This window comes from Podarcis filfolensis (genome assembly GCF_964270895.1).
Source record: "Podarcis filfolensis genome assembly, chromosome: 6".
NCBI lineage: Eukaryota > Metazoa > Chordata > Lepidosauria > Squamata > Lacertidae > Podarcis > Podarcis filfolensis.
Genome location: NC_139609.1, coordinates 55,562,375 through 55,589,533, shown reverse-complemented (window position 1 = coordinate 55,589,533; position 27,159 = coordinate 55,562,375). Strand labels below are relative to the sequence as shown.

Genomic DNA, 27,159 nt, shown 5'->3' with positions numbered 1-27,159 from the left:
TTCCAGTGACCCAAGTATCTGGGATGAAGGTCAGGCTTTGTCCACTCTCTGGTGAATCCCAAATTGTTACATGTTTATCTCACAAAAGTCAATGGCAGCCATTGAGAACTGAGCCATTTCCCCATCTTTGTAGGCTAGCTCTATCATCTGCAGTTCCCTGCCCGGGTGATGATCTACCTTGGAATTGAGTGTACTTTGAATGAAAAAAATTACAAGTGATGTGGAGACCTTTGATTTCTGTAATCGGCAAAATAAGACTGGTTTATCTGGCATTTATTCTACTTTCCATAAAACTATTCCCAACACTATAAAGCAAACTCAAGTGTGAAAAGCCACTATCATAGCACTTACAGAATGGCTATTTAGGTGATTAGAAAACTACTCACTTAATTTGGGGGTGGACAAACATCTTCTGCATTGTGGAAGCCATCTTTTCCCTACTTAAGCTGAAAGCATCTTTTGTCATTGACATAGCCTCTTTGGTGAGGTCCATGGTCACATGCAAGGCTTCCTTGGTGGCACCCTTAGTTATATGCAGTGCACTAGATAACTCCAGCTCCATGCTTTTCAGAGGGATTAGCTCCTCTTGTCCATTTAGAGAGACTTGTATGCCACCTAAAGGATCTACAAAGGAAGATGGGCTAGAAGGAAGACCTTGAGGAGTTGGAGAAAAATTTTCAAGCTCACTTGGTCTTTCTGCACCAAGGACTTCTTCAGCTTCATGTGCTTCTTCTATAGGACCTCGTTCTACTGTGGTTTCTCCTACTAGGGCTCCATCACTCTGGGATTTTAGCATTCCATCTTGCAATGCCACCACACCATCTGTGCTATCAATTCCACTATCTTCTAGTACTTTCATGGGGCTGCCATCTTCCTTCTCTGAGCTAGCGTCCGATCTCAGCTCTCCGCCTTCAGGAACCAGTCCCTCCCTGCTCTCTGAAGGGGAGAGTTCTGATTCTATAAGGCTTGTAGTATCTGAGTCAACAGACCTAGGTTCCAATGCAGAATCTGGAGTAGGATGCATTAGCAAGGCCAGCTCAGCACTGCCGAACATGACGCCCATACAAGTGGTTATGGAATCTAGAGGGGACCCAATTATTTCCTGAGTGTCTTGGGTCAACTGCTCTTGAAATGTCAACAGAACTTCTTTCATCCTAAGTAGCATCAAATACTGGTAGTGGTTGAGTCGCACCTTCATGTGTGCACTTGAATACAGAAGAACATGGACATCTGCAGACACTTCCACATCATCAACATTTCCTTCACCATTAACAATGTGGTTTTCTTCTTCCAAGACTTCCTTTGTCTCTGGGGCGAGGTAGATGCTTTTCAAATCCTGCTCAGTCTTTGATCTTTGGCAGAACTGCTCTTCTCTGGAAAGGTGCTGATGTTTGGCATGATTACTAAAGCTAGCGGAAGGTTTGATTTTAGCTGGTGAGGCAGGAGAGACATGCGGCACTGATGCTTGAGCTACCTCCCATCTCTTTGGGAGGCAGGCCCAGACACAGAGTGGAAATGGGTGAATAAAGTTAAGGGCTTTGCCTTTTGAGCTCTTTGCTCCCTCAAAGTCCAACGAGAGCTCAGCGAAATTGAAAGACCAAAGGTCTTCAGAAGCGGAGGACTTGCCAGGGGAAAGGGGAAAGTCTGCATGTTTCTGGGCTTTAGTGTCCACTTGGTAAGCATGACGTAAAAAGAGGGTGTGCAGGAGGCTGAAGTTATCCTGAAATTTAGGGAACTGGGTGTAGCTGGAGTGGAAGAATTCTGAAGCAGCAAATTTACGGAACAGGTTCTGAAGAGCTAAACAACCGCAGTGTGGAGCATGCCTTGTGTTGGTAGCTGTTATTTCTGATGCGCGAATGGATAGGCATTGGGGACGGTCCCGGTGATCGACCACTTTCTTCTCCACTGGGATGTTTAGCTACAATTGGGGGGGTGGGGGTGGGAAAGATGAAAAATGATCAACATGGACATGCAAACTATCCTATATCCTCAGCTTGAAAACATAACAGTTATCCCTTCTTTGGCAGATGTTAATAAAAAAAAGATGCTTTTAAATAATTTCATGGCTGAGTCAGAAATTGATCTGGTGTAGCACACTGAAGGAACTATAGTCGTGTTTGGTAAAATAATTACTGCAACTGGTGAGAAGGCTCTGAGCCATCCTTCCCCAACCTGATGTCCTCCAAATATTCAATACTGTGCTACATATTCTGATTACTGAAGCACTAGTACTTTCCTCTTAACTAGGGGCTTTCATGATTTGCCTCAATAATAGCACCAGTGAAAGCTGCCAACCTTCCACAAGCTGCGTAGAGAAGGATAAATAGCAAAACTATAGTTTCAAAAAGCCAGAAGTTGTTCCCCTCAGCCACCCGCCCTCCTTGTCTCATGAGTTCCCTTTTACCTCATTCAAGTCAGAGCAGAAGAAAATACCTTGAGCATGAAGCCATCCAGTCTGACATCAATGTGCTCATCCTGCTTGCCAGAATTCTCTAGTTTGTATATAGCTTTGAATTGCTGTAAACTGCGATAGAGATCAAGGCAAAACAAGTTCACCCAGAGCACGCTTACTGTGTCCAAAGTGAATATCAAACCATTCAGCTGCAGGTACAAATTTGGGCATGGGACTAGAGAGAATGAAAAAAGGACAAGTTAGCCTTCCAGCAGTTTTGGCAGCACTAGATAAAGGGGGAGGGCAAGTTAAGAGCTGCATGTGTGTTACAACACAACATCTAATTTAGTATCTGGCCTCTTACAACAATCCATTTTGAAATACCTTACGGTTCTATAAGGGCCTATTACTATGACCCTGCCATTTTTTTTCTAGTTTAAATCCATCAGATACATTCTGGACCTCTCTGGCAATGTCTATCATCTTGATTACTCCATGTAGTTAATTTGACAATTCCTTTTTTGAAGTCAGCTGTATTACTGGTTTTCAACAACATCCAGGGCAAAGTAAATGGGATGTAATCTTGGACCCAGCTGAGAGGAAGCAAAACCTGCTTCTCACTGAAGGCACAAGGAATAGGAAACAGGTTTTGCCCACACCCCAGTTTATGTCCTCGGGTGCATGCCTTTACTTTCTTCCATAGCATTCTGGCTGAGAAAGGTATTCTTGTGCTTCCACCACCCCAAGCAGAAGCTGGATTGAAGAATGCTGCAAAGGGAAGGAGATAATGCAGCAGCGATGATTCATCCTTTTCCCTCCAGAATGAATACAACTTCTCGGTTGGAAGGGAGGGGGGTAATTATTCACCTCCTCCACAGGGCCTTGAAGCTGTCTTTGGCTCAGATAAGCAGGGTAGATCCAAGCTCTCCAAGCCCTCCCTGCCTTGCTCCAACAATGGTATGCCTCCAATAATACACAGAAGGACAGGGAATAGAGATTCAAGAAGTAGAAGGGTGTTGACAGAAGCAGTAAGTGTGAGTACATAACAGGATGCAGAAGAGACTTTTCACCTCCTCTCCCTCCCATTTACAACACTCTCCATTACCAGTGTCACTTTGCATCCAATTAGCTCAAATATTTTGCAGGAATTAAATCTCCACAACACCCACTGTGAAATAAAGGCCACACAAGGGAACACATATTATATACAACGTTATCAGAGATTAGTGGCAGATATTTAAGAAAAGAAACTGGCAAAATCTAATTAAGTGTGAGGGAAAGAAGAAATGAGGCATGGGTTGCTGAAGGGATTAACACTCAGGGCAAGCATGACTGGGAAAAAGCCTCCCCCCCCCCCAACCAGTTTCTAATCTAATCTGCATTGGGACAACAGCCTCTGGCACTTCATTTCTCCCTCTCTGCTGGCTGGGTGAAAATGTGATATCATTTCTTATTTACTGAAACAGTTTCAGTAAATAACTGAATGCTTTGAAGAAACAAGAAGTGGTATCACATTTTCTTCACATGTTTTTTAAAAAAGGGGAACTGAGCTAGGAAGATTTCTCTCATCTCTGATGACCAAACTAACGTTGGGATTCCTCAATCTCCTCATAGGCTTTCTTAAGGCAAATTTCCAAACCTGCAGAAAGATACAGGATCAGCTTCCTCAGAATGCAAAAGCAAATGAAGAGAAATAATATTGTAAATTAGAGAAATAGAGCCAAACTATATGATAAGTTAGCTCCATATCTGTGCCACCAAGTGTAGTTATTTGCTAGGGAACACAGGAGTCCTTTCCCAGTCCTACCTGGACACCTTTTGTATGCAAACCATGTGTTCCACCATAGAGCTAAGGTCTTTTTTTTGTTTTATAATTTATACAAAATGCCAGTGCTGGCACATGCACAAACACCCCAGTATGGATCAGGACCCTGGTGTGGGAGGTTTTAACCCTTTGTCTCCCAACAATGGTCTCAGTTCAGATTGATTTCCCCACTCCAAGCATTTGCATAGGAAAAAAGCTCCCACTGAAGTTAACAGAAGTTTTTCATATGCTAATTGCCACCATTTAAAAAATCTATAGTTTCTTAGGGTTTTCATAGTACAGTTCCTTATTCCACACACACACTCTAGTCCTCCTCCCTCCCCCTACCCTCCTGCACCCCATTTTTATAGTTACAACATTTTAATTTCCAATGTCCAGTTGTTTGGTGTGTTATACACTGTTCAGAATCACACACTCAGAGAGGGGTTTGGATTAATGAATGTAAGTGCTGTGTTGGGGTTAGGTTGGAGAAGTTGTGTCCCCCACTTCTTCTGCTTGTGGGTATTACTCAGCGAATAGTTCCAAAAATGTACTCCAAATCTTTTGGAAGCTGAACTCTTCAAGCAGTTTATGGATCAGAATTTTCTGAAGGGTTGCTAGTTGCAGGAGGGTTCGTATCCAGTTTTCTGTGCTTGGTGTGGCCCAGGCTTTCCAGTGTTGGATGATTATTCATTTTGCTGCTAGTGTGGAACCATCCATCTTGACCTTTTGATAAGATTCACCTGACAGGTATGTCACCGCATGGTGTCTCCTTTTGACATGGTTTTGTCCAGTACCAAATTATTCTCATTCCCAGAAGAGTTTGATACTGGGAAGTTCCAAAAGAGTTGAGCTAGGTCTGCTTGTGGCAGCTTACACTTCCAGAAGTCATCTGTGGCTGCAATGCCCATGTGCTTCAGATGTTTTGGTGTCCAGTAGGCTCATGGGAGTATTTTATGCTGGGTTAACATGGGGCTTTTCCACATTGTGGAGCTTCTATTTCTTTGCACCAATTTGAATTGAGACAATAGCAGTAGCAAAGGATTTTCATGATGGCAATTTGTATTTTAAAAATGTTGCATTCAAGTGCAGAGATGTGGAGGTAATTTATCATCTAGTTTGGGCTATAGACTCCTGAGGAGATGTAGAATAGAATAGTTACCTGGAAAATCTGGATTGTCTGGGAAGTAGTACTCAGTGAACTCAATATGAATAGCTGAGGTATGATCAGGAAGATTCAGCAGTTTCCTTCTACATAAGAGCAGGGTTGAGGGTTTCTTACTATGTTGTCCAGCTGTGGAAACCTGAAAAACAAAGAGTTGTAGATTCTCATTCAAGAGTAAAAATAATGACTGTCTGAAGACAATAGAAGACATTGTACAGAAGACAGTGATTTGGCCTTGTGGTGCCCAAGGTCTAAAAGACAGAAGAACTGTTTCTCTGAAGCACTATTTCAATCTAGAATCTCAAAAATTAAAAGCCCTGAAGCTTAAAAACATGTGAGCTGAAACAAGTCAATAGCAAAAAATGATATATTATATGACCATATTACAGTAATATATTTTCTCTCTTTGAGGCAGAGTAATCGGCTATTTGCTTCTTTGGAAAAACAACAAACACCAGAATATGTGGTAACAGAGGCAGCAGTTTAGATTGGAAAATATTTACTAAGAGGCCTACTTTCAGCCACAGAACAACATTTGTGCTGACATTGTTTAAGATCAAATAAAAAAAAAGAACATGTATTGGGCATTTGTACTTTAAAAAGCATAAAGAAGTGAGCAAGTGTCTGAACCTATGGTTTGGTTCACAAGTCAGGAAGAATGATCAAGTAACAATGTGGCAGCAGATACTCTATCAATAACTGTACCTGATGAATATCCAAATCATCAACTCGGACAACCACACAGCTGGATCGGAGTCTATTCCATGCAGGCCGCTGGAGTCCAAATAGGATAGGTGATGGCATGCTTGCTTGAGGTATCCCTTTCTCTGGTGAGCTTGTTTGAGAACTAGAAAGACCATCTTAAAGACATTTTTTAGTCATCAGAACAGGCAAAAATTTTTTTCAAGCACTAAATGTAACAAGGTAGTCCCCCCACCCCCAATTCTGTATTGATATGGAACACTGGCTTTGAAGCAAATAATACAGCATGGAAAAAATGTAATACTTTGAGAAACACAGTAGGCTCTTCCAATCAATAATTTGTACTTAAAAAGGAAACCAATCATGGTTCTTGGAAACCCTGCCCACTACTCTAGATTCAGGGACTTCGGTGAAAACTCAAAAGCAGGGAGCCACAGATTGTGGCTTGACTTCCCAGCTATTATTTATCACGGCCACTAACTACTCCCATTAAGGAAAGCCCTGCTATGTAGCATTGGGGGAGGGAGAAAAACAGAGAGGCAGGAATTGGCGTCTGAGCGATGCAACAAAACTTTTTTAAGTGTTAGCCCTAGCCAGGGAGGACCATTTGGGTCCTATTTCAGGCACCAAAGCATCTTGGACCAGCGCAGTCACCCCTCTCATTTTCAGCACATGCCAGAGGTTTCAGAGAAAGGGCAGAAACTTTGCTCTCACTTTGCACTACAATTTGTAGAAAGAAAAACATTGGAGTTCCTTGCACCACTTCCCCCTTTCCCAATGCCTGCACAGGTGCTGGGGAAGCCCGAATTTTCTCCTCAAGTGGTCTAGAGCAGGTACTCAATGATCACACCATAAATTGCAGCAAGAGATTCCCACATCCACAAAAGAATGCTCATTCACCCTAATTATATTCAGGTAGGGAGGCAGCAGCAGTATACCCTCTGCCCACAATCTCCCTCAGCTCCCAGACCCAAGAGGGGGAAAAGTAGGTAGAAATTGAAACCACTCTTCCTAGTAAACCTCAAACAAAATACATGGTGGGTCATGAAACTTGGTTTGTTCTCTTTTGCCACAAGGTGGCTAACTCTTCCTTACCCTAAGGTGGTGGATGAGAAAGACTCTGTGCCAAATCTTTTAACACTCCAATATGCTACAATGTTGGTGGAGGGAAGTAAATTTTCCTTCCCCCCTTCCCAAAAGGAAATGGCCAACGGCTTGGGGGCAAGAAGAGGTGGTGCAGCTTGGAACAACTGCTGGCCCCATGTCTTATCTTAGATGGTTACTTGGGAAAGGAGGGAGAAGGCTGTTGACACAGCTGACCTGGCAAGTTGGTTTGGGGAACTCTATTCAGAAATCTTTCCAGAATTAAACCGGTAAGGACATTATTTTAGGCGTCACCTTTGTTTTATTCTGGTCTCAGACCTAACTTTTACAATGTTCAACATGGCACATTAGTAACTGTAGAACTGTGGCAGGTGGAGGATTCAACAGCAGTTTACAGAACACAGGGTTACCCATATTTTGAGGGTCACATGTCTTCTCAAAAGCCTCCAGAAGTTGGTAATTCATGATTAAGCAAGTATGAAGGATATGTATTTTGTGTTACCTGGTCTCTTTTTGAAGGGAGAATCTTTTCCTGTGGTTTTGGAGAAGGCAGAGCTTATTTTTTCACCATGTTTTGCCATCTTGCTTTGGAATTCATTCACCAGCTTTTCTGCCCACTGTTCCCGGGTTTCCATGGCCTCACAATACTGCACCCAGTGTTTGCAGCTGTCTCCTGAATAATACAGTAGGTTAATATTGAAAGGACCACTATCTCTCAACTGCACAATGATCCATTCTGCAAATGCTCTACTGTACTCTGCACAACCTTCCTCAAACAGCCAAAGCATTCGTTTTCCTTGTTAGTGGCATAGTTCAGTTTTCAGATGGGAGAGTTTGTCTCCTTTTAGTACCACTCATCGCACAGGTGAACAAATTTTGCCATTTGGGTTTCAAATTCAAAAGCTTTTCAAAGCTGTATCTCTGCTCATTGTTTTATGTCAGGGAATTTCTGCACAATTTTTAGCACAATGAAAGTACAACCATTACTAACTTGTTGCACTCAGATCTTTCAAATCTTCCCTTGACAGTGAATTCCTGTATCATAGAAATCATATTTGTTGAACACTGGATTCACTATATTCTGCTCCTTGGTATTATGACTGCTATGAAGAATGTTGTTGCAATTAGTGCAACCTCCGCAATGTTCTGCACATTGAGCCCTGCTAAAAACAACCTATAAACCTCAATCAGAAAGACCACGTATGCCTTTCCACATATCTTTTGTGCACCTTCCCTCCTCTCCCTATCCATTCCATGGTGGTGATAGGATAATGTTGGTACCAGAGAAGTTTATTGCAGCAGCGCACTAACAAAACTAAATTGAGGTAGACTGACTAAAATTCCAGTTCTTAGTCATTAGCTCTGTTTAAATTACAAATGAGACTCACAGAATGTTCTTACCTGCCCAGTGGAAAGGATAATAGTCAAAAGCCAACCTCCTAAATGTTAGTTGCATTGCACCTCCCATTATTCCATGTTTGGAAGCACCTATGGTAAAATAAAAAAAACAAACTTTTTTAGTCTTTTACTAGTCTTAGATCAGGAGAATCAGAAACAAACTGTGCAGGTGACCATTCTTCTTTGAGTGATACTTCTTTGAGTCCAGCATTCTCATATAGGCTGAAGAGGATGCCAGATCACAGTGCTGTAGTCACTGCACTGCTTTGGAGAAGACAAGCTCTTCACCAGCAGGGATTCTGTCCTATTTACACTACAAAATTGTCACTCCTTGCGCTTCTGCCTATATTCCGACTGCTTCCAGAGGAGTGGATTAACAGCCAATACAGCAATTCTGGGCAACTTCCAGAGCAGTTCACTGGCCCCTAACATCCTCTGGGATTGTTAATTGGAAATCTATGTGAATCAGTGGCCTGTGTGGAACAGCATTCACCGGCTGTAACTGAAAGGCTTGTTGAGCCCTAAAGATGTGTGATCCAATACACATTTATATATTTTATTGTAAGCCACCTTAGGGAAGCTTTCTAAAGAACACAGTTCAAACATATTTTTAAAAAATCTGTCTTACAGATAATCTAACCTATTATCACTGGCCCGACAACAAAATTCCTCAGATATACAGACACTATGCAGCATTAAACATATATACTGGGCCTCTAGTGCCACTGGGTAGAGATACTAGTTTCTCAAACATCTACACGGCTGTAGCAAATGAAATTGCTGGAAAATATGCACTAACTGTGGGAAATAAAACAAAGAAAACAAATTGGAATAATGCTGAAGAAATAGCACTCAGGTAATAGAACTAACTACATATTTTTGAGACATGTTATTCTAATAATAAAGAGTCTGTCAGTGATGTGGGGGAAAGGGATATACAGTGGTACCTTGGTTTAAGAACAGCTTAGTTTATGAACAAATTGGATTAAGAACGCTGCAAACCCGGAAGTACCGGTAGGTGTTTTGGTTTGTGAACTTTGCCTTGGAAGCAGAACATGTTCCTGTTGAGTGTGTTCCATTTGTAAATTGAGTCCCCCGCTGCTATGGGAAAGCACGCCTTGGTTTAAGAACACTTTGGTTTAAGAACGGACTTACGAAACGAATTAAGTTCATAAACCAAGGTACCACTGTATAGTAACAATAGCAACCACTGCAGATGAAGAACACCCACCTGGGAATAGGATTAAAACTAGGACAAACCAAAATAGCAAGATGGTTCCTCAAGGAGGTAAAAATTGTTTCAAGCAGAAAAAGAGCACCAGAAAACTCAAGAGAAAATTCACCAGATTAATTTAGTTGAATTACTCCAGATTTTCCCAGCCAGGATTCAAAAGCCATAAGAGACCAGATGAATTTGAAAGCAATCAAGTTATTTTCAATAAGATCAAGTGTCTGTTCTATTTGCTTATGTAAATTGCTTTTCAACTTCCACCAGTGTCCTCAGAAAACCATCCAAACCAGTCTGGTTACTTCAGATGAAAATGAAAATGAAAATCTCAGGATGGAACTACCTATTACCTCAGCAAAAACAGATCCCCAAGCTCATGTTTACTAACGTAGAAGAAGGGTAATTTGTCAGGAAGCATAATAGGGCAGGAGAGGGGGTGCTTAGATGTTATCCCCACCTTGATTATTCTTCCTTTAGCCCAAACATACTTATGGTTTCAAAGCCAGGTTTGGGAGTGGATGAGAAATGATTAAAAATATGTGAGGAAGATCACTGGCAGAGAATGATAATAACTGGAGTAAGAGTAAAGCACTTTCTCCCACCCACCAATTTTCTCTGGAAGTGCCTCTTGCATAATTTGCCTTAAGAGAAAAAGAAAGGGCTGGGAACCTCATGTTTCTCCTCAAAATATCCAGTTTTTCCTCTTAGGCACTTCTGAACCAAGATTACTGCCTCACTGATGCCTGTAAGAAGTCTCTCATCATATAGTTTTTATATAGACTTGTAACCTGCTTTGGTTTTTTTTTTTTTTAACTAGACTCCCCATAACAGCTTACAACATTTATAAAATACAGCTTTTCAATAGCAAAATTTCAGAGCTCAAAAATCAAGATCATGCAATTGATAGACACATGAGAAAAGATAGGGCGGGGAGGAAGGGAATAAAGAAAGAGAATTTTAGGTTCTCCTAATCGCAGTTTGCAAGGGACGCGGGTGGCGCTGTGGGTAAAACCTCAGTGCCTAGGACTTGCCGATCGTATGGTCGGCGGTTCGAATCCCCGCGGCGGGGTGAGCTCCCATCCTTCGGTCCCAGCTCCTGCCTACCTAGCAGTTCGAAAGCACCCCTTAAGTGCAAGTAGATAAATAGGTACTGCTTTATAGCGGGAAGGTAAACGGCGTTTCCGTGTGCTGCGCTGGTGCTGGCTCGCCAGAGCAGCTTCGTCACGCTGGCCATGTGACCCGGAAGTGTCTGCGGCCAGCGCTGGCTCCCGGCCTCTTAAGTGAGATGAGCGCACAACCCTAGAGTCGGACACGACTGGCCCGTACGGGCAGGGGTACCTTTACCTTTACCTTAATCGCAGTTTATGTTTGGGTACCTGTCTCTCGGGTGTGACTGTCATCACAGATGTGAAGGTCTAGACGGGAGATGAGAAGGTGGTAGGAAGACTCTTTCATATCATGTTTCTCGAAGTACTGGCTGATCACTTTGTGGCTGTTCCCAAATGACTGAGGCCAGGACTGTTGAGCACTCGGAGCTGGAGGTGTGATCTATAACAGAGAAATTAAGCCTAGGCATATACATATAGAACCAAGGTGAAACAATGGATTTATATTTTACGAGGAAGGAGACAACACAGGTTATACTAAAAAAAAAAAAACCCTAGAGGGTGCTCTACTGAAACAGAAGTTTAATATGGGGTGAGTGAAGCTTTGAAAATGTCTAATTAAATGAAGATTGTTCTTTTGCAGCCTTGGCTCTTCCTTTTCACCTGCAGCATGAATTCAAGTGAGGGATACCAATGAGGAATCTTCAGGATGGGTAGAAATGTTGCCTTTTAGCCTTACTATTTAAAGATCAGGCAGTATTTCTCTCATCTCTGATCTTAGCATTATGAGATGGGTCTAGCTAGGCTCCCAGGCTGGTGGTTCACCACTGCTGGATTTGACAAATTCATGGAGGATAAAGCCACCAAAGGCTGCTCACCGTGATGACTGTATACCACCTCCAGTATTAGAAGTATAACTCAAAATACCAGTTGCTGGGAATCACAACTGGAGAGAGGGCTACTTTGCACCGATTCTGCTCGTGGGCTTTCATAGGCATCTGACTGGCCACTGCTAGACCAGGATGCTGGACTAGATGGGCCTTTGGTCTGATCCAGCAGGGATCTTCTATATATATGTATTTTCCATTTAATAATATACGTTCACATCATTACACTCCACTTTAAGTCCCTGGCTCTTTAGAGCCTGTCAACTTCCTTCCCTCCCACCTCCTGGCTTTCAAAATTAACCTTTATATCATTGTATTTTGTATGTTTTCCAATTACACACATTACAAAATAATTCAAAATTTAAAAAAATATAGAAAGGTAGAAAGTTTCTCATTACACGTCTTCATACAACCCTGCTAGTGATGTTAATTGCTTACAATAATCTTTCAAATATCACATAAATTTAGTCAGTCCTTTTGGAATACTTGATCTTGCTGCTTTCGGATTTTTCCTGTCAGTTTCACCAGTTCTGCCAAATCCATCATCTTCATCTGCCACTCTTCTTTTGTTGGTACTTCTTGTTGTTTCCATTTTTGGGCTAAAAGAATTCTTGCTGCAGTTGTTGCATACATAAACAGTCTTTTATCTTCCCTTGGTATCTCTTCACCCACTATACCCAATAAAAAGGCTTCTGGTTTTTTAACAAAAGTATTTTTAAACATTTTCTTTAACTCATTATATATTATTTCCCAGAAAGCCTTTACCTCTTTACAAGTCCAGCAGGGATCTTCTTTTGTTCTTATGTATATTGTTATTATTACTATCACGCCTCTGAATTTCATCAGTTTTGAGTACAAGGCTGCCCTCTCTAAAGCTCTTCCCATCTCTTCTCTTCACTGACTTTACATCTCCACATAATTACTGAGCCAAAAATCTGTGGGATGTTCTTTAGGAAGTCAGTTTGAAAGTTACTATGGAAAATAAAATTGGATCATCTTAAGCACAGAATGCTTATGCTATCTCAACACCAAGTTAATAAAGATTTTAAAAGGCAGTCAGTGCAATTTAATGGGTGGTTTAAAGAGAGAACATGAGGGAAGGGGCATAAGTGGGATACCAATGCATGAAACATTTGAAGAAGAGGGCTCAAGAGGGTTTTAAAAAAAAACAGTGGCAGAAAAGAGATGGTAGAACTGTCCATTTCTATTTAATATGTTTTGTTCCTCAGCAAGCAAAATCTCTGCAGTGGCCACTATGTGAAAGACAAAAGGGCAGCCATCTGACAGTGACAGAAAATTCTATACCCAGTAAAAGCTTCTTCACTAATGTCTTTGCTATTTACTTTTAATGTTTAACTGATTACTGTATTTTTATACTTTGTTGGAAGCCGCCCAGAGTGGCTGGGGAAACCCAACCAGATGGGCGGGGTATAAATAATAAATTCTATTTATTCTACCGAACACCATCATAGCAAGTAAGGAAGAGCTGCTTACATGGACAGGTTCAGGAGCCAAACTTTTCCTTTGCTGGGCTGACTTCTCCATGGCTTCACTCAAGGACTCTGCATACTTCATCATTGCCTTCAGCTGAGAATCAGTCAGCACCCACAGCAAGTCATCAAGAAGGAACATGAGCTTGGATGCCACCACATTACAATCCTTTGTCTGTCTCATAAACAGAAAAAAAGTTTAGCATAAACTTCTGGTCCAAAAACATTTACTCCCTTTGCTGATGGGACTTCACAGAACTAATTAACTGAATTTCAGTGGACATGTGCAACAACAGCAAAGTGAGAAGTAGGCAACACCTCTGGCTGATTGCAGATATCTAGTTTGGGTATCTGATGGAAGTTACATTTGCCGGCATGCTCATAGCTCAGCATTTATCACTTTTATCTGAAGAAGAAAGGAACAGGCTGCGTTGTTAAACTTGCTAGAGCATGAAAACGAACAGATTATGCTGTGTGGGTGTTTCAAGCACTCATCTCACTGTGGGAATTTGTATATAATAATCAAGTTATCATATGTGAAGAATGATGTACTTCTGTAGGGTGATTGGTATCTGCACAGCCATGGGCTTTACTACAGTGTCTAAAGGAGGGCATACAATCTGGAGAACATGACAGAAATTGGACAAGCTGGTTTTTTTAAAAAAAAAATTATTTTGGGGGGGGGGAGGAAACTTGAGATGGCCCTAAATCGGGAGTTTGATTTCTTTTTCGAGCATAGTTTCCAGTACCTTGACCTCTGCTTTTATACACCTATTACACACCCTAATGTTAACTATGAATTCCCACTCCTCTCTATTACTGTTTGAGACAAAACATACTGCAAGAAGAAGAAGAAGAAGGGTTTGGATTTGATATCCCACTTTATCACTACCCAAAGGAGTCTCAAAGCGGCTAACAATCTCCTTTCCCTTCCTCCCCCACAACAAACACTCTGAGGTGAGTGGGGCTGAGAGACTTCAAAGAAGTGTGACTAGCCCAAGGTCACCCAGCAGCTGCATGTGGAGGAGCGGAGAGGCAAACCTGGTTCACCAGATTACGAATCTACCGCTCTTAACCACTACACCACACTGCAATGCCACACAATGTCCCTCACAAAAACCTTAAGAAATAAAAAGAAAATAAAATGCAAATTTTAATAATTCATTACAGCTACAGAACACAGACTTTCTAATTGAATGCAGAATGACTGCATAAGCAAAGAATTTCAGATCTCCAATATTCAGTAGAAGACCAAAGGATGTTATCTGAACACACTTGTGGGGCCTACTAAGTATTTCATCCAACTGCACTTTCCATACTTGCCTTTCTCTTAAGAGATATTTGGATTCTGCCCTGGTTCGTAATAAGTCTTAGCGGGGTGGTGACAGGATCTTGATCTCCGTTTTCTGTAGCATCTGCCTCTATGCGAAGCGTTTGCCAGGTGAGTTCTTTAAATGTTAGAACCTATGCGGGGGGGGGGGGGGGGAGAGCACAAAGACAAAAAGGGAAGAATGCTGAACTTTTAAAGATGGATACAATGTATTGTAGCAAATTAGGAAACATACTTTACTGAAGCAGGAAGAAAATGCGTGATTGCACTCTAGGGGAAACAATAGAACTCTTCAGCATCCCACCTTGTTTCAGAATGAGATGTGGCCAACAGCAGCCTTAGAGCAACCTCTATCCTTTGGGTCTAATTAGGCCTGGCACAGGTTGCAATTTGAGCCATAGGGCTGTTTCCCACAAACCATGGCCACCTGTCCCATACATGACAATCAGAAGGTTAAGGTGAGCTCCCAATTACTCCTTTGCAAACAGAGCTCCCTGCCAGCAGAAATAAGCACAGGCAGGGAACCCCAACAAGACTGGCAGCACTAGGTGGTTCCCTGCTTTCTCAGTGTGTGAATGTTTGCTTTCTCAGTGTGTGGGAAGCTGGTTTAGAGTCAAACCCCTTGAAAGTATAGCTTCAAAGGAGGTTGCTGTAACCAGCTGGATCGGTAGCAGATTATTAAAGGTGGGCGTGGGGGTGTCATTGAATGTCTATATTGCAAATCCTTGTGAGTCAGCAGAGGAGATTTCAAATAAGAGACTATTTAATTAAGCTCTTACCTCTCCCCTGTTTGGATCCGTGATGCGGGTGAAACGGAGGTCACTTTGCTGCCAGTTGGGGTTGACACTGTATCCTTGAAGCTGCCACAGTTCAAAAGAAGCATGGAAGGCCTTGGAGTGGATCTTGATGGTGATGGAATTGACAGCAATAAACATACCCTCTACTACCTTCTCAGCAAAGCCATATTCACTGTAAGGAGGGAAAGGGCTTTTAAAAGGGCAGGAAATCTGCAGGCAGGTATTAAACACAGCAGATTCACAAGCTAGATGTGACCTCCGTGCTTATACTCTCCAACCCTTCTTCAGCATCAAGGAACACTGTAGTAATGAAATGTCTCTCTGCTCATGAATGTGAAATTCTGATGTTTCAGGATATTATAACGTATTCAGTAATTGAATTCAATTTATAAACTGAAACACTCATGAGCAATTATGATCCTACAGTAATAAACAAAGAGGAGCAAGTTATATTTGGTGCAATGGAACACCGTAATGGAAACCAGAGCGCACGGAAACACTGTTACCTTCCCGCCACAGTGGTACCTATTTATCTACTTGCACTGGTGTGCTTTCGAACTGCTAGATAGGCAGGAGTTGGGGCAGAGCAACAGGAGCTCACCCCATTGTGCAGATTTGAACTGCCAAGCTTCTGATTGGCAAGCCCAAGAGGCTTAGTGGTTTAGACCTCAGCGCCACCTGCACCCCTTACTATTTATCATTAACAACATGAAACACAGTAGCAGCTGCTAGGGCAGCATGGGCTCTTGCCACTGCACCACCACTCCTTCTCAGTTACAGGCAGCAACATATGGCATTTGGAATCCAGGTAAGCAATGCCACCCTGTCTGTACCACTCTAGTGGCTGCAACTAATTAAACAGAGTATACATGCAGGGTCCACTATCTTCCCACTCTGAAAATTCACTTATCCAAACATAAAAAATTATTCCTAAACTTTACTATATACTCTGCATATTCAGATATCCAAACATCTGAAGTTTGCCTGCTTCCTTATTTCCTTGCTTGTTTGTGCTTTGCTGGTTGGTAGCAGCCATTTTCAGACAAAAACCATGCAGGGAGGTATGGAGGTAGTGGGATCAGAAAAATCAAAGAGCAGGAGAAATCAGACAAACTGGGGAACAGGAGAGATCAGAGAAGTCAGTATTTTCTTTGTCTTACTTTTGCTGGTTGGCTGCAACCATTTCAAGAAGAAACCATGGAGAGAGGGGAAAGAGACACATCCCCAATTAGAAATGTTCCCATAAGAATCAATGGAAATTGTGGTCTCATTATGTGAATGCTTGCCTGACAAGCAATTTCCATTGTTTTCAGTAAGTGGCACCTGTGCATAGCTGTCAACTTTTGCCTTTTTTAAAAGGGAAAAGTTAAGAATCATTTCCCCAGGTTTCTGCAAAAGAATGTAGCCTCCCTGGTTGCATTTTGTAAAAGAAAGAAAAGGATCAAGGAAAAACTACACAAGACTCACAGGAGGGTCGCTATTACACCAAAACCATATAAAAGCAGAATTTGTTGTGGTTTTGAATCTAAACATATAATACTTTATTTGTCAATACAGAAGTCAGGTTCTGTATTCTGTAGTATAGGCTCAATGTAAGTGTCCAGATTTTCAGTACAATCTCAAGCAGCAGGAATTGAAAAGTAGAAAACTTGGATTACAAAGTCAGACCCAACACATCATTTAAACAGGGAAAGCAGAAGTAACATAAAACACTGCAATGACAAATGTTGGTTACAAGCAATATTAACCTTTGTCCTGAGGCAAGGGCAATAGGAGACTGTCCATTGGGTGGCCGGGGCTCTTCACATGTCCGCATCTCTACTTCAACTTTATCCAATAACTGTGAACATAGCAAGGAAACAAGACATGGAAAAGTTACCTAAGAAAGAAGTGTTCATTAGCTATCCTAAAAGTTTGGGTTTAAGATATTCAGGCTCCTTCTGAAACTGTATAATTACTAGCACAAATGAGAGGCTAGGCAAACAAGTCTGGTAAGCCCAATGGGTTTCAAGTATGAAAACCTTCCTGGGGCAAATCTCCTTATACAATTATTTACACAGCAATGTCTTCTGTATGATCTACTTGGCTGTTCTCTGTTTTGGATGTTGTTCCTCATTTTTCTTCTCTCTTGCATGTGCTTCCCAAGTCTATATAGTCCTTTATAAAAGTGTCTTAATAGCGGTAAATTATCATGAGACCCATTAAAATACACTCTTGAGTAAGCCTTAGTTGGCTACCAACCTTTAATATTATTATTACTACTATTATTATTTTATATCCTGCCTACTCCAGCTTTGAAACTGTAAGTAAGTTCAGCTAGGGAGGAAACAGTCTTGAGATTGGGGGAATCTCCAGTCAAGTACTGGCAAAAAAGTGGGATTAAATACCTTTTCTTCCTACTCAATTATTTACCCTTGTATATTTTGACAACTCCCACCATTACTTTATTCCAGAAAAGGCAAATTAGGGAACACTTGTCTGCAAGAAAACATATAGTTCCACCATAATTTATTGTATTTATTTTATTTCATAACATTTATACACCGCTTGATTATTTTAAAAACCCTTAAAGAGATTTACAAAATCTAAAATAGTAAAATCAAAGGGGGGGAAATCACAACTGTACTATAAAACACACAAAAATTAAATACTAAAACATATTAAAACATATGGCTAGATTCAGGGCAAATTTATGTCTACTTTACATATTGCAACATTTCTATATGACAGACATTTCTAGGTAAGGAATTGACATATTGTCCATGTGTGTCAAATGCCCCTAAAAAGCCCGACAGTATTCTCATCCCCTCAAAAGGGCCAACTAGCTGCTGCTCACAAAATAAAAATAAAAATTACAATACAAAAGACATTTTTGTGTTAGATTTGAAAAGAAAAGACCTTTACATAGTCTATTACAACCATGTTAAAAAAATTATTTAATTCTCACAAGTCAATGCTCTAAAAAACACAAAACTGTGCATTTGTGTATAATTTTTGAGTGTACACAGGTAAGGCAATAATCTCAGAAGTGACTTAACACAACTGAATCACAACTGAATCAAAACTAGATGTTTGCCTTGGAAGCAACTAGTAAAATGCAAGAAGGAACATTATAATATAAAAAATGGCTAATATACACAGAAATGCATATATGGAAAGGTCAGTGTATTTCACTAGTTAGGTATCAGTTCTTTCCTTCCCACATTTTAATTTTAATCATTGGAATTATACAGGACTATACCTCTCAATGAAAGTTGCAATATTGGAAATAGCCCTAAGCTGCCACCAATTTGATCAACAGTAGAAGTATATAGCCTTAAGTTCCAGCATTGAAAACACAGGCTCTCTCTTCTTCTGAAACAATCTAGAGTTACAAGTTCTCACTAACAGGTAAGCAAGGCCATTACCAGACAGATTGGGTGAGTCTTCAGCTTTGTCCACTGGATCTGTAACAAGAAAGCAGATGTAAAATAAACACGAACTGTCACAAGGGCTAAATAGATTCAGGGTGACAGTAATAAGATCAGTTCCAGCAAACTGCTGCTCTGAAAAGTGACACTGTAAAAGCAGCTCTATGGAAATACAAGCTGTTTGAGGACAATACTATTTCTTGTACCCTTGCATGCAGAAGACATTTGATAAAGAACAAAGAGTGCTTTGGGTCTTTAGATTTATTGTGTCATGAACCTTCATGCCTACTTTATCAGATGCCCAAGTACAATATGCAGCCAAACAGGAAACAATGGCTTGGATCCAAAGATCCCGCTGCACCAGCCAAAGGCATTTCCACCCATTTAGGAAAGTTACCAGTTCCACCTCTCTGTAATCTCCCATACCCATGAAAGGAGGCTCCAGGGAATTGGAAGACCCTCCAGACTGCAGGGGTCAGCAACCTTTTTCAGCCGTGGGCCAGTCCACTGCCCCTCAGACCATGTGGTGAGCCGAATTATTATTTTTTTGCGGGGGGGGGGGAATGAATGAATTCCTATGCCCCACAAATAACCCAGAGATGCATTTTAAATAAAAGCACACATTCTACTCATGTAAAAACACCAGACAGACCCCACAAATAACCCAAAGATGCATTTTAAATAAAAGGATACATTCTAGTCATGTAAAAACATGCTGATTCCTGGACCGTCCGTGGGCTGGATTGAGAAGGCGATTGGGCAGCATCTGGCTCATGGGCCTTAGGTTGCCTACCCCTACTCCAGAGCATCTGAGGATTCCCCAATCAGTTAACCCCCTGCATAATTGTTATGTTAACTTCATCTTTGTATCCAAATCAATGTACAGTGATACCTCGGGATGCGAACGGGATCCGTTCCGGAGCCCCGTTCGCATCCTGAATGCAACGTAAGACGTGATGGTGCGTCTGCATAGGTTGCATGTTGCCGCTTCCGCGCATGCGCGTGACGTCATTTTGAGCGTCTGCGCATGCATGAGCGGCAAAACCCGGAAGTAACACACTCCATTACTTCCGGGTTGCCACGGAGTGCAACTCAAACACGCTCAACCCGAAGCACATTCAACCCAAGGTACGACTGTAATTACTGTAATGAGCTCCTCATAACCCTTATTCAAAACCTGAAATGCTGTTAAATGTTAGTGAACAAAGCCCCCTTTCCAGCTATCTTTTAAAACACTTGTCCAGTACCGAGACCCTGAAGTATGAGATGGTCTTTCTAGAGACAATGAAACGAAACCTTCACCTCGCTGGTTTCTGTAATTTCTGTTTTTTATGTAACCTTCTATTAACCTGAAAAAGATTGGGCCTGTTAAATTTTTCATAACCAAGCTTGCCAATGCGCATGCAGATCAAATCCTGAGTCATGTTACACATGAGAAATCTTGCTGTTTGCATTAGTTATACAGTCTCATATTTGGGAGCATAACAAACAGTCCACGCCCTTATTGTGTTTGCTTTGCATTTCTTGCAAGGGCTGCTTCTCATGTTAATTTATCAACAAGCATATTAATACACATGTCAGAAAAAAGTTAAAATGTGTTGGCAAAAGGAGGATCAGTAATTTCAACTCTCCAGTGGTTTCTCCATACATGTACTGAGAAGGAACAGACATTTCTGGTGTTTCAGCCGATAAAATGTTCCTAAAATGTTGCAAGTATTAACATCCCTATCAAAAAGCAGTAACATGAAAAGCAGCTCTGAGTATTAAACAAAGAAGGCAAAGGAGCCGATGGGGTCATTACTCTGGGAACAGTTCAAATCAAAGCTGCACTTTTTATTAACAATCTCCTAAACCATTTTGCACAGGGTTTGTGTCACTATGGGTAATCCTAATGGAGCTTAAACGATTACTCGCTTACATCAACTGAAAAATCAATTTCCTGCTTCAAAAAGAGCTTGGGGCAACATTTTCAAGAGGAGAACATTGCGCTCTGTGTGTAAATGTTCAATTGCAACTACTAAATACAATCCTTGCAATTATGCATTTAAACAGAACAAATTCAGATGAAACAGAACAATCAATTTAAAACTGAATTTAACCAGTCTGCTTGTAATTTCTGCAGCGTCTCTTGGTTCAGAACTTGATCCTCTTGTGCCAGTTATTGGAGCAGATTTCATAGCACATGTATGGGAAGATTAGCGATTTGGGTACAAAGCCAGAGCAGCTTGGAGTGAGGATTGCACTTGTTTAGTACAAAAGTAGGAAGAATGGCATGTAGTCGGGACAGGAAATACTTTCAGTACTGCAAAAGCTTTTGCTGATAATTTAACTCACCCTGATGGAAGCCTTGTTACAAAAGACCCGAGTAATGGCAAGCCAGGTGGGCAATTCCAATACATTCTGCAGGACTTCTTCATCTAGTTCAAGGTTAGTCAGCTGCCCCTGTCCTTTGAGTGTGCTCAGGTTGATCTTATCAGGAGAGAGGTTCTTTGTAAACCTGTTGCCAAGGGAAAAAAGAAAAAAAGGTAAAGCTTGCATGGATCAGTGGACAGAGCAACCTTTCATCTCAGTTTCAGTTCATTCACCATAACTCTTGTTGTAAAGTAAGAATGATGTCATGAAATTGTCTACTTCTTGCAGTGTCCTCCTTTGCAAGATTATATAGTGAGAAATATGAACATTTTAAGATCTGTCTTACATTTAAAATGCTGCAAAAAATAATACAGACAGCAACATTTATCTGGATAAAATTCTGCTGGAGCATATTAAGTTCTCTTGTTGCTATTAACTATAATTATTAGCTGTTAATTCCTCCTCCTAGAAAACACATATATCTTTCAGTACACTTGCCTGCCAAGTAGATCTCAGATATTAGAGTCAATATGATGACTGAGGATAGTTGTAATGCTGAATAAAAACTGTAAAGGCTTTCAGGGTAAAATGACAGGTAGAAGAATGGAGTGGAATGGAAAGTAGAATAGACTTTGGTATGAATACATCAAGCAGTGGGAAAGCAAAGATGGCAGTGAAACTATGAAGTGCATTTCTTTTAAATTTATATTTGGGACTTCTCTTTTGATACTCAGCCCTTTTAATCCCTGGCTGCAATTCTCTGCCCATTTATGAGTTAATATACTTAGGCTCAGCTGTGAACCTGTTTTCCTCTATGCTGGAAAATCTTGTCCTGTCCTTTCAAGTAACTTACACCAGCCATCTCCTTGTTATCCACTGCAAAAGAGAATTGCTGTACTTTTTCAAACCCAGTTAATTGTGTGTTCCCTATTCAGAAATATTACACTGCATAATTAATGTTTGTTCAGATATTTTCCCTATATCGTCACCATAATGTGAAGTTACCACAAGCTTTCTGTAAGCAACCATTTAGCATGAGGCAGGACTTAAGCAGCAAAAAGAAAGGAGTTTATCACAATCTGAGGTTAACAGCAAGCTTGCTGTGGGATTGTGCAGGGTTGCCTGATACCCTCTCCCTTGTGGATCACTCATACCAAAGCTATCTCTTAGAATTGCCCAATCCCAGAAAACTCCCAGCTCTTGTTGATACTGGGAACATTATGAGGAGGGGTGAAAACACCAAGTTCAGATACACAATGACAGAAATTTGCTAGTGTATGTTTTCACTTTCTTCCTCTGGCCTGATATAGATGTAACATTCCTGATTTGCTTAGCATGACAGGGATATCATGAATGTTCTGCAAGCTCACATTCTCCCACCCTCGGCAGTGTAACATTACATCTGCATCACAAATTAACAGTAGCCAGGATTGCTGCTGTAATCAGATCTAGAACCAGGGCTTGAAGTGGTTATTCAACTCTGAGTACAAGGGCAATCCTGATTAGCCACAATCCTGGTTAGTACTGATGCACAGTAAAACTTATACCCAGGTTAAAGCAAACCTTGGGAGGGAGTACGAAGGAATGCACAACTTAACTTTATCTTGCTCTTAGTCTCTTAACCATGCCCCCCCCACAGGAAGTTTCTTTATACAGCATCAAACCATTTGTCATCTACCTCAACAACGTCTACACTAGGGATGAGCAGACCTCTGACTTGTGGGATGTACTTTTTTTTAACAGCAAAAACCCTGAGATCTACCAACTGGAGCCAGGTGCAAAATGGTGGCTCAGTTGGGCAGATATATGTAGGCATTGCTTTAGCAAAGCTAGGCCAAGGGCCCCCACACCATCAGCCTAATTTAGAAAGTGAAAACATTTTAGTTGTTGCTATTTTCAGACAATTGGAAATCAGAAGCACTTGCTGATCTACTGAAAATCACCTAGAGATCTACCAGTGGACCCTGATCTACCTTCTGCCTACCTCTGGACTGGACTATTTGGCAGTATTTGGCTCTCCAATGTTTCAGACAGAAGTCTTTTCCAGTCGTATCAGGAGATACAGTGGTGCCTCGCAAGACGAAATTAATTCGTTCCGCGAGTCTTTTCGTTTTGCGAGGTTTTTCGTCTTGCAAAGCACGGTCAGTCGCAACTGCACCTCTTCAAGCGGTTTTTTTAAAAAAGGAAACAAACTTGCAAGACGTTTTCGTCTTGCGAAGCAAGCCCATAGGGAAAACCGTCTTGCGAAGCAACTCAAAAAACGAAAAACTCTTTCATCTTGCGAGTTTTTCGTCTTCCGAGGCATTCGTCTTGCGAGGTACCACTGTACCAGGAATTGAACCTGGGAACTTTTGCATGCAAAAGATGTGCTTTACCACTGAACGGTCCTTCTCCCCAACACAAGGAAGAGGATACTAATGGACTAATAATCTATCATGCACATGAGTTGTGTCTTTTTGCTAAAACTGGAAATTCAAGGAAGAGAAATTAGCATACACTCCTGAGGTGGTCAAGCTTTTACTGATTCAGAGTGCCTGATTTAATTAGTTATATTCAATGAGGTAGCAGTGTCTGGGGTTGTTTTCTCCCCGAAGTATACAATGAAGATGTGAACAGGGCCATGAGAGAACAATTTAAGCCTTTATTTCTCTCTAGACACATGAATCCCTAGGCTGTATCTAATCTGCAACTAGCAGAGTACTATATCACTCTGCAAAAAAATAGTTCTATTTAAAGCACATAACATTAACATGATTCAACATCACTCTGGGTTGGTGCAATAAGGCTGTAACCAGGTCTCTCAGTGTGGTCACAGGCCACAGGGACTGTCAAGGGAAAAACAGATCAAGTTATCCTGCCCTTTCCTCTCTCCAAAGGACCCAGCTCCATAGAAAAATGTTCTCAACAAGAAACAATCTGAACTGAAACTATGTGATAATGTATCTTCATCCTTTCTGGATCCCAGTTCATCGGGATTATCCGCCTGATAATTTGCTAATTATTGAAAACCCAAAAGCATTTCACACACATTCCTCTTTACTAATTCTAATTCTTCACAGCAGCCCAGCAGGTGGAGAAGAAAAGACCCCATTGTTGGCAAGAGTAAGATTAGATTCCAGTGTTAATCACGCCCTGCGGTTCTCTCATTTCCTTTTGCCTGAAAAAGCACTACTTCATTGTGCCTTTCACAAAGACTTCAGCAAAACTCTGCCAGAAACTCAGCGGGGAAAAGAAGAGTGAACAAGGGCTATTCTGGTCACAAGTAGAATCAGTTCCAGGTTTGGCTGTGACTCTGCAAGAAACAGATGCTGAACAGACAGCTGAGAACTTGGTGAACCCAATTTATGGCTAATTCATACATTCCACTGGCCTCTCTATGTGCATTTAGTAGCATAGACAATGATCTAATCATATGAGTAGTATAATTAGGCAGATACTCTTCAGTACTACAGCAGGAACTTCCATGAAAGGGGTGGCTGAATATGTATTTCCTTGTCCACAACAGTGGCTGCCACAGTACTGCAAGAGTTGCCATCTTCACACATTACATTGCTCATAGGAATCGGCTACTTTCCTGATCTCCTTAATCTATAACTAATATACAAGTTGGCTTCTAGGTGGTTGGGATTTTTTTTTGTTAGGCATGCTGATTCAGAGTGTCTGATGCTTGCATGCTACACATAGACACTGTGCAGCCTCCATCTATCTCTGCTAATGCAAATCCCAGGCTAGAGACTAACAGGAGCACCGCAGGAAGCACAGTCCACAACAGTAGCTACTCAAATTCCTTGTACTAGTTAATACCTTTTCTTGCACTTTCAGGCAGGTGCTACCAGCTGTAGGAAAAGGTATCACCTGGACAATCCTCTGCCTTCTGATTCTCTTGTAATTTTTATTCACTGCATGAAATTATTGTTGGATATTCTCTCTGTGTGTGAGATAATCATTTGTTCCAGAAACAGAGAAGAACAGAGAAGATGTCTCAAGAAGCAGCAGAAGGCTGAGATTGTTTTGTCTATGCAAGAACATTTTCTGTGGGAACTGTTCTTTGGACATGCACAGTGTGACAGGAAGTATTGATACCAACAGTTCTGTATAACTTGTGAGTCTCTTGCTTGGGTCTTGTGGTAAGAGAAACAGAGTGTCTTGGACTCTTGCTGGACTCTAAGCATGCCTTGACCATGGCAGTGGTGAATGTCTGTATATATTTGCTACCAATACGCTTTTATGCCTGTCAAGTAAAGTTCTACACTTGACTGAATCTTTATGGCATCCATGAGTGTTTATTTACTGTGTGTACCTCCAACCCTGAAGATGCTTCCAAGGAAGGAGCTGCGTTGAGATGTAACTCTGCTGAATATGGATACTGGCACACAAGCACAGCAAAAGTGATGCCGGACCCAATCCTTCTAAATCATCCATCAGAGGTTGATGGATTGAAGCAACAATAATATCAGTGAACAGTGAAACCATGTTATATTCCCAGAGCCATGACTTTCATGCCATTCTGCAGTGCAACGGTAACAATGAACTATGCAACACACCTAAAAATATCTTGAGTTCACAAAAAGAGATAGACATATTTGCATTAATGTGTGGCTGCTCCTGTGGCAAACAAGAGATCACCCTGCCTCAAACGGCCAAGGGCAGCCAGGCTAAGCTACATTTTCTAATGTTATCACAGTATATACAAAATGAGAAGAGAGAAAAGTAACTTGTTCCAGCTCACATCATCTGTTTCTGCAGGCAACAGACAGAAATGCTAATTTAACAATTGAGAGGAAGGAGGGCAACTTGGCTGTCTGTTAGTTTCTCAGGCTCACGAAGTAGACAGGAAGCAAATAGTTCCCTGTAGCCTGTCCAAAATAGATTTTCCTTTTAGATTTGAAGTGTGGAACTGCAGGAAGATTACCAATAGGAAACTAGAACAGGAAACGCTGGAGAATATGGAGTATATCGCATACCCTCATTAATTAAACCCAGTTTGCATGTAACATTTAGCCATGCCATGGCTTAGCATGAACACATGGGTTCCCAGAGAGAAGACTGTAACCACTGCACTTATTTCCTTGTCTGAGTGCAGCTGCGCTACCTGGTGCTAAACCATGGTTTGGGTTTATCATGTCAACCAAACACAGGCTCATGATTTGTCTGGAGGTGACAAACCACAGCTTGAGTTCTTAGCCCTGGATAGCATAACATAGCATAGCATAGCATAGCATAGCATAGCATAGCATAGCAGCAGCAGCAGCAGCAGCAGCAGCAGCAGCAGCAGCAGCAGCAGCAGGAGTACCAGGGGAAGAGTTTAGCCACCACAATCTCCTATCTGGGATCACATTAAGCCATAGTTTGGCTTAGCATTATGTGTACACTGAGCCTTAGAATGAAGAGGCAGAAAAGAAGTTTCTCTTTTCCATATATCAATAAAGGTAGGCAACTTTCATAATTTCATTGTGGTTACCACGGGGATATACAGCTGATGAGCACTTCACATGAGGGTTCTATTCCCAACCCCTGCACATGTTGGCAGAACACATATAAGCATGCTCTGCCCTTTTATGGCCCCATTTCATTCTGCTCCATCCCCGTTCCACCCTTTTTGTGTCATGTTATATTATATTATTGGGTCACATCCTGGTTCGGTGCCGTGCACAATTGTGCATCTTTGGGGCATGCATTAATCGGTCGTTGCCTGTATGTACATGACCAAAGGAGCAATACACCAGTAGATTCTAACTTGGCTAACTCATTTTAGCTAATCATGGCTCAGTTGCACTAGCAATACTTTATAAGACGGGGCAGAGGTGGGATATCAGTCAGACCACACTGGGACCAGTTATTGCTTCATCCACACAATTAGGTCTGAAGGTGATTAGAATTTCCTGTAACAGTCACTCAACCCCTTAACAAAACTACAAATTCCAGAGTTCACTGAAGCATGTGTGTAGAACCTCTGGGCCTCCAGAAATCATTGAACTCAATTTTCATTAGCCC

General features: G+C 41.4%; 1 protein-coding gene across 1 annotated transcript in view; it reads right to left on the bottom strand.

Moving 5' to 3' along the window:
* BLTP3A (bridge-like lipid transfer protein family member 3A) overlaps positions 1-27,159 on the bottom strand; it is a 59,669-nt gene that overhangs the window by 13,049 nt on the left and 19,461 nt on the right. The window contains exons 2-14 of the mRNA XM_083617940.1: positions 21,148-21,310; positions 18,811-18,849; positions 17,152-17,243; positions 15,386-15,575; positions 14,600-14,740; positions 13,281-13,451; positions 11,170-11,341; positions 8,569-8,655; positions 7,670-7,840; positions 6,067-6,221; positions 5,359-5,500; positions 2,434-2,627; positions 387-1,918 (exon numbers count right to left, since the gene is read on the bottom strand). Coding sequence (XP_083474066.1) covers positions 387-1,918; positions 2,434-2,627; positions 5,359-5,500; positions 6,067-6,221; positions 7,670-7,840; positions 8,569-8,655; positions 11,170-11,341; positions 13,281-13,451; positions 14,600-14,740; positions 15,386-15,575; positions 17,152-17,243; positions 18,811-18,849; positions 21,148-21,310 — 3,249 coding nt within the window. The remainder of the gene's footprint in view (positions 1-386; positions 1,919-2,433; positions 2,628-5,358; positions 5,501-6,066; positions 6,222-7,669; positions 7,841-8,568; positions 8,656-11,169; positions 11,342-13,280; positions 13,452-14,599; positions 14,741-15,385; positions 15,576-17,151; positions 17,244-18,810; positions 18,850-21,147; positions 21,311-27,159) is intronic.